The 12,106-nt window shown below is 41.5% G+C and overlaps 1 protein-coding gene across 38 annotated transcripts in view; it reads left to right on the top strand.

Moving 5' to 3' along the window:
- RBFOX1 (RNA binding fox-1 homolog 1) overlaps positions 1 to 12,106 on the top strand; it is a 1,465,188-nt gene that overhangs the window by 1,350,388 nt on the left and 102,694 nt on the right. For all 38 annotated transcript variants that reach the window (XM_083414161.1, XM_083414137.1, XM_083414127.1 and 35 more), the window contains 2 exons: positions 1,575 to 1,635; positions 7,623 to 7,676. In XM_083414161.1, coding sequence (XP_083270287.1) covers positions 1,575 to 1,635; positions 7,623 to 7,676 — 115 coding nt within the window. The remainder of the gene's footprint in view (positions 1 to 1,574; positions 1,636 to 7,622; positions 7,677 to 12,106) is intronic.

Below are 12,106 nucleotides of genomic sequence, written 5' to 3'. Positions count from 1 at the left end.
GTTAACTCAATGGGTGCAATAGATTATTATTATTTTTTAAAAAAAAGGAACAAAAATTGGAAAAAGAAAGAAAACCACACCAAAAATTAAGCGACAAAGCAAAAAAATAATAACAAAAATTAAGGTCGTTTTTGGTTTATTTTTATTTCTTTATTTCTTTATTTATTATTTCATTTGTTTACTTTCACTGCAGGGTTGAGGCAGGATCTACAGTGGCTTTCAAAACTATTCCCATTTGGAAATCAAATAAATTCTGTAAACTAAATACAAACTTAGGGTGGGTGGGTTGTAGTCTAAAATGTTGGTTTTCATTTTGGACAAATTCCCAGCTAAATTTTCCATTGGGGGTGTAATGGGAGGGGCTAAGCCTAAGAATATTTATTTATACCACCACTGGATCCCCTTCAACACTGAATTGTATTTGTTAGAATTTTAAAAGAAAAAGAGAGCGAGAAAAAAACAAAAACCAATTGAAAATGCTGTCGTCTTTTGAGTAAGATGTTGCATGTTTTGCCTTTTCCATTTTCCCCTCCTTCGACGGTAGCGCTTAGGGCCCTCACCAAACTCTCAGTAACCATGGTAACTGTATACATACCCCATGCTGGCGATGGTGCTGAATGGTAAGTGGGAAAGTCCATCCGCCGTTTCACGTATCTTTTTAAAGCGCTGATATATATATATATATACCACGTGGATTTTTTTGACTTGTCGTATTAAGTTTTCTTGATGCTCTCTTCTCTATATTTTTTTATCTATATCGGTACGCCTGTAAATTTGAGTGTCTGTTTTAAGCAAGCCTTGGAGACACTGACTGGATTGAGGATATGACTTTTGCGCACATCTTACTCAGATTGTTAACTTCCATATTGTGTTAAATAATGCACCCTCTTTTTTATCCTTTTGTTAGCTGTGGTTTTGAAAGCTTGAATGATTTTGTTAGTTTTCTTGCAATGAATCAAATGAGGCTCATGTCTTCCCAGTGTTGAATGCTACATGTTGCTTTCCCCAATGAATCCTCTCTTTGAAAGGGTTATGTTGCACAATGCTAAGATCCGTTTGTCCTTTTTATTTATTTATTTCCTTCCTTTTTTCCTTTTGGAAATTTGATTTCTCCCCCTGTACCTTGTACCTTGTCTCTTTCCCCCTTCTACTCCACTGCATGCCCCTTCATACAGTGTTTTTCCTTTTTCTGTTTTGAAATATTTTGTTGTTTCAGTGTTACCATGGAACAAGATGCATGCTTTTAAATCTTCAATTATGCAAAACCTTTTTTAATTTGCTTTTAATGTCTCTTTATTAAAGTTTAAAGGAGATGATGTTATTTTATTGAAATGATTTGGAAGTGTTTTTTTTTATATATATACAAATGGCAGTGACAGTAAATGTAATTATAAATAGTTTTTTTTTCTTTTGTTATGCACTTTCTGCTATTTCTTACTATTTTTTATTTGGGGGGCATATATTAAATTGCATTTATACATGACTAATACCAATAGTAATGCATGCCTTTCATTAGTATCATGGACATTCCTCTATTGCAGAAATGGCACTGATTTTCTTTTCTATGTGCTTAGGTAAATAATGCGACAGCTCGAGTCATGACAAATAAGAAAACAGTCAACCCTTATACGAATGGTAAGTACATGAAATGTGTGTTCTGGGGGTATTCCTTTTCCAATGTTCTTGTTACATAATGCTTTATTTATATCCTGCTTTTCTGACTCAAAGTGGCTAATGGCAGATCGATGGGAAAGACAGATACGAAAAATGCATAAGAAATACAACAAAACAATATAAACAATATAAAATAGCAAAATCACCCAATAACCATCAGTCACTTTTATAAGTTGTAATCATGCTCCCATCACAGACATGATCCACATCATTCCATCTCCCACTGGGAAGCCAAGTTAACTCTCTTCTACCTTGGAGAAAGCTCTCCCTCAAACCAATCACCCATCTGCCTTTCCTGGACATAGCCAGGATTCAGCCGTCTGGGAAAATCTGGATGTATGGCAACCCATGTTGCAAGTGTTGGGCTCAACACTTTTTGAAATATGGCAGCCCTAGTCCTAACCAACTTGCTTTGGAAGCAACTCTGCACTTTCCTTGTCCTGCCATCTTCTGCTGTGGCAGAAAACTGTTACTACAACCACCACCTTCCTTGGTTGGCTTTTCTGGAGTTGGTTTGAGCTTCTGAATGCTTCTTGAAGCTTCAGAATTAGACATATCGGAACTTTCCATTTGGCCTTTGTCCATAACCCTGTCGCTTTCTGAACAAATATCTTGTTTCCCTGACTCCCCTCCAGGAAAAAAAAGATGAAAGGGAAACTTTACACAGCTGATCAATAAAGCCAGCTCCTCATCACCAGCAGAGGCAGGCATCAGCCATGAAATAAAATGGACCTTGGTTTCTCCTACTTTTCAGAGCTCATTAATGAGATGGCTTCCATCATCGAAAGTGGGGGAAAGAGAGGCGGGTGGCTTTATTTTTTAATGACCCTGTCATATTTATCTCTCCCCATTGTGGTAAAATGAAAAGTAAAATAAAATAAGCACTTGCAGTTTGACATATAGTTATTAAGCTTGTAACAATAAATCATGGTGTTGAGGAAGCTCTGGAATTTCTTCTGCTTTTTTTCCAGGGGAAGCCCTCTTTCCCCCCCTCCTCCCCTACACCACCTCTATCTGCGTATATTTGGTCCAAGTTATGCAAATAGTCAAATGGGACGCGAGTGGCGCTGTGGGTTAAACCACAGAGCCTAGGGCTTGCTGATCAGAAGGTCAGTGGTTCGAATCCCCGTGACAGGGTGAGCTCCCGTTGTTTGGTCCCTGCTCCTGCCAACCTAGCAGTTCAAAAGCACGTCAAAGTGCAAGTAGATAAATAGGTACCACTCCGGCGGGAAGGTAAATGGCATTTCCATGCGCTGCTCTGATTCACCAGAAGTGGCTTAGTCATGCTGGCCACATGACCCGGAAGCTGTACGCCGGCTTCCTCGGCCAAAAAAGCAAGATGAGCGTCGCAACCCCAGAGTCAGCCACGACTGGACCTAATGGTCAGGGGTCCCTTTACCTTTATCTTTATGCAAATAGTCATAATTTCATTTTGCCCAAGCATTTCTGAAATACAGGCAGCCCCTCATTTATGCAGGGGTTACGTTCCAAGCAGTGCTATTTTCCTAGAAAAAGAGGTGCCAGAACGCACCATAGACACCTCCCTCTTTCTCTTAGATTGGCAATGGCACCCACCTGAGAGATGCCGGAACTGAGTTTGTGTGCGTTTCCCCTAGGAAAAACCCTTGTTCTGAGGTACCGCACTTGTCGGTGAAATCACATATAATTGAAACCCACTGAAAAAGCCTGCAAAACCCCAGTTCCATCCCCGCTCTGCCCTGCCCTGCCCCCACCTCACCCTGTTCTGCCATTTTAGCAATGTTTCAGTGACATCTTTATGATGTTTCCAGGTGACTTCCAAATTCAGCGCAATGCGTGTATACAAGGTTGCACACATATTGAACACACATAAATGGGGGGGGGCTGCCTGTGGCATTTAGAAGGGGACAGAGAGAGAGACAGAATGTTTGATTGGATCAATGCACGTTACTAGCTTTGGAACCAACACATGAGTCAGATATGACATTAATGTGCTCTGTGCGTGGGAGTGGGGAGACAGGGGTCCCATCTGCATTATACATTTAAAGCAGTACCATACCACTTCAAACTGTTATTGCTCTCCCCAAAGAATCCCGGGAGCTGTACTTCCTTAAGGGTGTTGAGAGCTATTAGGAGACCCCTCTGTTCCCCTTACAGAGCTGTAGTTCCCAGAGTCCCCTGCTTTGAGGAATTGATTATTAAACTACTTGGGGAATTGTAGCTGTGTCAGAGAATAAGGGTCCCCTAACAGTTCCCAGCACCCTTCAAATAGCTGGGCTTTCACATTACTAAATTGCTTTGCTATGTTTTTAAAGTCCACAGAGGAACATTGGAGGTTGCCTTATACCAAGTCAGATACTGGTCCATCTAGCTTAATATTGGCCATAATGCTTGGAAGTGGCTCTCTAGCATTTCAGACAGGAATTTCTCCCAGCCCTAACTTCATGATGTGGTGGATCTAAATGGCCTTGCTCCTTTGGATTCCTTCTTGAATGGAACGTTTTCATCCTCCATCCTCTTAGAATGCCTATCAGTTGTTATTGGCTGCCATTGTTTCTGGTGCCACCTACTGTTGCCCTTCACCTTACCACACTCAGTTGGGCACCAACCTCCATCTAGACCAGCACTGTCTATACCACCTGGATGTGGTTCTCCAGGGCCTCTGGCCACGGGGTCTTTAGTTGCCCTGCTATCTGACTTTTTCAGTCTCCGGTCCCAGTGTTTGGACCTGGCACATTCTGAATGCTGAGCACATGTCCTGTCACTGATCTATTGCCTCACCGCCTTCAGTTGCTCTTCCTTTACGTCTGCATGAAGGACATTTTTTTCCCCCACCTCCTTCCTCCAAAAGTTTCAACCTGAAGAGATGAGTGTTGTGACAGCAAGACAAATTCATAGAATTACACCCACGGTGGTGAATTTACCTCCTCCAGCCGCTAACACTGGGTTCCTTGGCAGTTCCTCACTCGTATATGTCAAGCTTCTCCTCACACTTGATTAACCCACACAGTTATGGGCCAGCACATACCTCATTGACAAGACAAAGTAAAGTTTAATTGCTGTTATTTTCATGATGAATGAAGTGTTTCCTGTGTGAGCTTCACCAAGTTAGATGATACAGCCATCAAATCGGGACTGGAGAGAAAATGAAATATGAGAGTGACTTTCAGCTGAGATCATCGATCTGCATCTTCCAGAATAGTATCTCCCCCCACCCACCCATCTCCTGTCTTGGACAAATTGAGGCACCATTAGTATAACTTAAAATCCGTGGGTATCTCTCAACCTCTTCTGACAGAAAGGGCTGACAGGTGTGAAAGATCTGCCAAATTGCTCATATTTTGGATTTATACTGTTAGGAAATAAAATTATAATGGTATTCTGGAAAATTAAGGTTTTTAAAATTAAACACTTAATTTTATTCTGTTATTAAATTTATAAGATCTTTCATATTCTTTAGGCACCATAGAGGATAAATAAGATAAAATTTAACAATGAAGACCACACTCACATAATTCAGATGACAGGAACATAATAAGTAAAAGACAAAAGTAGAATTGTGCAATATGCAGTAAAAATTGAGCAGTCTGTGCAAACATTCTTAGCAGATGAACTCAAGGACTGCATAGACCAAGGGTTGTCAGCCTGGTCCCTACCACCCACTGGTGGGCGTTTCAGGATTCTAGATGGGCGGTAAGGGGTTCTACAGCACAAGCTGAATCCTCCTTCCATCGAGCACTGGTGGGAGGTAATGAAATGTTACCATCAAGAAAGATAGTCCATGTTCTACTTCTATGGTCAAAGGCAGCAATGCTTTTAAGCTGCTGGAAACCACAGGAGGGGAGGTTGCTCTTGTGCTCGAGTCCTTCTTGCAGTCTCCCCATTGGGGCATCTGGGTGGCAACTGTGAGAACAGGATGCTGGACTAGATGGACCTATAGCCAGAACCAGCAGCCCAGGCTCTTCGGATGTTCACAGATAGCAAAGCACAACTAGGAAAGCCCTTTCCCTGGCTGACACCCACCTCACCTGTTTATAGCCCTTTTGCACAGAAATGTTGACATTATTCACCATGATGTTGTTGCTGTTGCCGTTATCATTTTATTTTATCAAAAACTAACCTCAAAATGGTTTACATCAAAACGAAACATCCACAAATCACACACACAAAATTAAATATAAAACACAGAAAGACTTTTTTAAAAGTTAACATTATTATTTCATTGGGAGAATGTATTCATTTATAAACTGCTTAATACCAAAACAGACTTTTAAGTTCTCTACAGAATATAATAAATAGTTAAAGCTGAAAACATACACATCTACACCTGCTTGTCCTGCTCACCGGTGCCCCTGCCATTCACCCCACATTAGCCATCTAGAGCTTTGCCTTCTCACTCCATGCAACTGCTAAGTTTGCTTTTCTGAAGCCACTTCTGTTCTGCAGACGTGCTTTGCACCCCTGTTTACACCACCTTCACCTCATGTCAATTCCTCCTCCTCTCTCCTCCTACCACCAGCATGGTAATGCACTGCATCTCCCTCCTCTCACACACTGCAGCTGCTAAGCACCTCCAGGTAAGATCCTCCCCCTATTGTGTGGCCAGGTGGTCCCTCCCCCTACCTGGCCTGATCACCTTGACAACGCCTCCCCAGGCGGGATTGGGCAACTGGCTGAGGTAGGCGGAGACCTCCAGGTATCCCACCTGGGGAAGGCAAAGCCAAGCCTGTGCTAATGGTGCCGCATAGGGTCCAGGGACTGCGCGTGACCATGCAAAGAGCACCCCCCCCCCATTTAATGTGGGGAGCGGTCATTATGAAGCCACCATCTCCTCCTATTCTGCATATCCTTCAAAGTCTCTGCTTCCATCTTTACCCTATGCCCATGCTGGCTATTCCCTCTTTGGGGGGCACTCTGCTTTTCACCTTCTGCCCTTTCCTCCTCTCCTCTCCATCCTTTTCTCAGCTCTCCCTTATACACAGACCAATCCCATTTCCCTGCCACATTCTCCTCCCTATTCTGTAGTCCTCTTTGCATGCATACCCCACGAAGATTTATATGACTGTACCTTTCAGATGAATGCAGTCTTAAGAGGAAGCCCACAAGTTAGCTTTGTCCAGTCAGAGAAGTTTCCATTCTTTTGATGGATGTTGCACATATATGAGTGTTTGTTTGGTGATAAATTATCTCTTCTAAATTACTACATTGAATCTACACATGAGGAAGCTGAGAAATGCGAGACGTTTTAAGTACAGTGAGAAGGGAACACGGCTAGAGGGGGGAAATTCATTTTTAACAATGGCAGGGTAAAGTTGGGATGGAAAAACATTGAGAGGAAAATAGAACTTTTAAGCAATAGCAGAGTTTTGAGTAAAGCTGGGATGGGGAAACATTGAGGGGGAGTTCGTTCCATTTGAAGTTTTTGTTCTTAACGTTGAACAAACCCATTTTAACACAGAGAAATTGCAGAGATAACACAGAAACCAACAAGCACAACATAGTTTCCCCCCAACATCCTTCTCCATGCACTTAAATCTGCCACCTCCCCCATATCATAGCCACTTCTGGTGTGCAGCTTGCCTTCTCTTTTGACTCCCCCACCTTGATTTCGTGCAAATCCAGGATTATGACGGGACACTACAAATCTTCCAATGGGGGCTGCACATTGGTGGCATTACATTTTTATGTATATAAAAGGAGAAGTAAAATAAATAAACAACAGCAGCAAAATTAAATCATGATAATTTACTGCTATTCATGTTTCATTTTGCATATCCAGATGATATTAAAGGGATACCCCTTGGACCATCTCTTCCAAACTGCCATCAAGCATATAACTGCCTTCAGTTATAACCATTTTTATGAGCTGTCACATTTAAAAACAAATAAACAAAGCAATCTGTAATATTTATGATCCCACACTATAACCCTAGTGCATTTTCTTTTGGTTTTTTATGTCTTTACTGTAGGTTGGAAATTAAATCCAGTGGTGGGTGCTGTCTATAGTCCAGAATTCTATGCAGGTAAGCAGATACCATGCATTTTGTGGGTGTTTTGGAACAGCTTCACCCCAAATAGTGATTTTCTTTCATTCCATAATATCTATTAATACACTTGGGAAGTTGAGTTTCAGTGTTACTAAGTATATAATTGGTATGCATTTTATTTGCTTAGGAATGGGAAATGGTACACTGAGGAGTGCAGCCAACTAAGTTTTAGTCAGAGCAATTCCACTGAGATTAATAAGCACAACTAAATCATGGCCATTAATTTCAATAGGTCTACTCATATGACTCTGCTCATTGTTGTCCGGATCTTAATAACACGTGGTTTATCTTTGTTCATGACACTGGCTACACACAGTGAGGGAAAAAAGTATTTGATCCCCTGCTAAATTTGCCCGTTTGCCCTCTGACGAAGAAATGACCAGTCCATAATTTTAATGGTAGGTTTATTGTAGCTGTGAGAGACAGAATAACAACAGGAAAACCCCCAGAAACCCAGAAGACAAAAGTCAGAGATTGATGTGGTTTTCCTGTTGTTATTCTGTCTCTCACAGCTACAATAAACCTACCATTAAAATTATGGACTGGTCATTTCTTCGTCAGAGGGCAAAGGGGCAAATTTAGCAGGGGATCAAATACTTTCCCCCCTCACTGTACAGTCCATTCCAGAACTCCATTCGACATCTAAAAAGTTTGTAAACCAAACTGCAGCTTCTAATTGGCTGCAGGAAGTCCTGTCGGACGTCCGGCTTCCAAAAGAACGTTAGAAAACTGGAACACTCACTTCCGGGTTTTGATTGTTTGGGAGCCAATTTGTTTGGGAGCCGAGGCGTTTGAGATCCAAGGTATGACTGTATTTGGAAGATTAAGAGCTGCACATTACTGAAGAAAGAAGGCTAGTGTCAAAAAGAAGCATCCCTGTGTCACATTTTCCCTGGACCCCCCCCCCCCCAATGTTTAGTAGTCCTTTGTGCATAGATCAGGGGTGGGGGTGTCATGCCAAGGTGTGTGAGAATATGCCCCTCTCAAGGCTATGGCCCCTCTCCCCAGGACATACCCCTCTAGTGTTTTTGCCTGACTGAAATGAATCCTTGAACTCTGATAGTGCCTGTTGCTTGTCCAAGATGGATAGAGTGTATGATTGTAAGCAGAAACGATCTACCTGTACCAAAGGCACAATTTGCATGTGTTGCTCCACTTGCTTTTGCCTCTGGCCACTCCCACCACTGGCACGTTATCCTTGGAAGGTTGTTCAGAACTGAACGTGGCCTTCAGGCTCATCATCAGATTGTACATTTCCCTGTCCTTCATACCACATCACTGCCTGCTACTGATGGGGACAAGGAAATGTCTCCCAACAAGGACTGGAAGTTTGGGCAAATAATTCAAGACAGGGATGACATTTTCTAGGTCAGGTTCTTGTCCCTGGCAATGAGGAGTTCTGCCTGCCAATTATAATTCAATCCAGAGCTTAGATGAGGCTTCACTCTATCATTCAAGAATTGTTTAGGAATGTAGTCAGAAATCAGAAATCAGAAATGCCCCATTAGGTCCAACCCAACCCACGATGCCAGAAGCAATCCCACCCTTCTCCAGTAAGGAATTATCCAATCCACTCAAGTATTTGATTCGTTGCGGTGAATCATTTCATTTTTTTTTTCAAATTTCCTACCCCTCCCCAATGCTACATGCTGTTTGGGTAAAAGGAAACAGCATATGGTCTGTCATCCATTTGTCTACCTGCAGATTGGAGCAGTACGTCACTCTCTAGCATTGCTTTTCTCAACTTGGGTCCCCAGGTGTTCTAGAACTATAACTCCCACAATCCCTGACCACCGACCATGCTGGTTAGCATGACCAAAAAGCAGCACCTTGGGTAGAGCTGGAAAGCGGGAAGTAGGCTCAGACCTGACCTCAGTAGTGGTCCCAAGGGCACTTTTTCGCTTTTTCCAGTATAAGTAGGGTTGCCATATTTCAAAAAGTAAAAAAAAGGGGGGGAGGGGACACAGCTTTTGGAGCTATTTCTGATGCTTTTTCCATCGCATTGTCATATATCAAGATTTCCCTGACATTTTGCCAAATGCAAAATGACCCTCTGATGCCATTTTTACACCCAGAAACCAGGAAATTGGGAATTTTCCTGACGTATGGCAAGCCTAAGTATAAGTGAGCAAATCAGCAAAATTCTGTGTTTGGGGATGGTGTTCAGGTAAATGCTAGACCCACCTCCAGCCTTGACATAAGGTTGTGTATGTGCCATAGGGGTGTGTGTGTGTGTGTATATATATACATGCACATGGGGGCGTCTCATTATGCACAGAGGACATAGCACCCCTCCTTGCTAAAGGAGTCTTCTCAAATATTAAAGTATTCCCTTCACACTGCCATCAATTGGCATTTAGCTAGTAAATAAAATATAGCAATTGTCTTTGTTAGTATAAAAACAAACCTACTCAACATATAGTTGTATTGTTCCATTAAAAAAACAACAACCTGAGCTTCAGTTCACACATAGTTGTGCACAGACATGATGCCACATTCAGCCACCACCTTCCTTTAGCTATGGAGGTCTGGGCCCAATCAAAGGCTCATGTATGTACATATGTATGTATGTCCCTTGGGTGAAATATATAAATGTAAGAAAATAAAGTAAACCCTACATGGAGAAGGGTCTGGGATGGTCTGTGTGAAGGAACCTGAAGATGGAGTCCAGTGGAAGGTCTGGGGGAATTGGACAAGAGATAACAAAAAAAAAGGCAATACAATAGCAACCTTCAAATACCTAAATGGCTGTCACATAGATGATGGAGGATATTTGGTTTGTTGTTGTTAGTCTGGAGGCTAGGGATTGAACAATGGGTGTAAATTCCATGAAAGGGGCTTCCGTCTAACCTTTGGGAAGAGCATCTGTTCAACTGTGAAACAGCCTGCCTCTGAAGGAGCCGGTCTCCTCTTTATTAGAGGCTTTTGAGCAAATGCTGGATGACCAGCTGCACTGTATGTTTAATGCAGTATCATACCATTTTAAACAGTTATGCCTTCCCCAAAGAATCCTGGGAACTGAGAGTTCCCTGGGGAGAGGAATTGACTGGTAAACCACTCTGAGAACTGTAGCTCTGTGAGAAGAATGAGGGGCCTCCTAACAGTTCCCAGCACCATTGCTGAAGACTTTCAGCCAGTGCATGCTTCAGTGGTATGTCGTCAGAGCATAAGAAAAGTCCTGCCAGATCCGAACTTGTGTCTATCTTGTTCCCACACAAAAGATAGATGGATGCAGCTAGTTCTGGTCTTCGTTACTTTTGTATTTTTTACCCATTCCGTTCTGTTTCTGCATTAATATGAGGTGTTTTTGTTTGCTTCTTAAAGCATCTGAGTATTTAAATTCATATCTTACTATGGCTTTAACAGCATGTTGATGTCTTCTCAATTTGCGTTGTTGTTGTTGTTGCTTCTGCTGCTGCTGCTACAATTTGTTAGCCATCCTTCAACCTAAGGTCCCAGGGCTGGTTACAATTAAAACACAATATTGCTATTTAAATGCAAAAAGATACAGTATTAAAAGCAGATTAAAACTGCTTAAAATTATAGAAAAGTTAGTCCTAAACTTATTATTAATATTATTGATTTATTAAATGGGCACTGTACACTAACGATAATTTTTTTAAAAATTCAAAACTCAAAAATAGCAAATACATTTGAAACAAGACAAAACCCCTGTAAAGATCCAGTTCTCCAGCTGGGAAAGCTTTTCTAGAAAATTGATTCTAGAAAGTGCAGATTGTAGGCCAATATTATTGGCCTACCCTATTGCACCAGACAGTATGGGACATGAAGGAAGACGAGAGTGATATTTTGTTTTGTCATACATCTGTCTTCAGCTGTAGATAACAGTGTTGCTGTAACTTTAATCAAATTTACTATATACCCACCTTAGTCAAACAGAGCCCATCCTGAACAGATAAATCAGAGACCTTGGTCACTTAATAGAAACGGCTTTGGGTTAATGACAAATATCATAATATGCCCATAGTATAATCATCGATTTTTTTTCTCTCAAGCTTCTGTTGAATTAACTGTCCAGTTTCTAATTGCCTTCAAAGAGTAGGCCACAAAGAGTTCACATATTTTGAACATTAAAATCAATACTTTCAATCTCTCTAGAAGGTAATTTTCTTAATTTACTGGACTTTCCTCTAACATTTATTTTGTCTCTTAATTTAAAAAATGGCAGGTTATTGATTTTGGCATGCAGCCTCATGAAGTTCCCTGGTGAAATTTTATAGTCAAGCCTGGGGTATTTGGCCCTTCTAATGGGAATCTATAGTTACCATTAGAATGGTATTAATTTGGCAGTGCAAATGATAATGTCTGCCCTGCCAATAAAAGATGTAGAGTTTCTTCTGGTGTTCTTCTAATTACTAGTATGGATGCATGCATTAGATCAGGCG

The sequence above is a fragment of the Podarcis tiliguerta genome (genome assembly GCF_965153285.1).
Source record: "Podarcis tiliguerta genome assembly, chromosome: 14".
NCBI classification, from domain to species: domain Eukaryota; kingdom Metazoa; phylum Chordata; class Lepidosauria; order Squamata; family Lacertidae; genus Podarcis; species Podarcis tiliguerta.
This window is presented reverse-complemented; position numbering and strand designations above follow the sequence as displayed.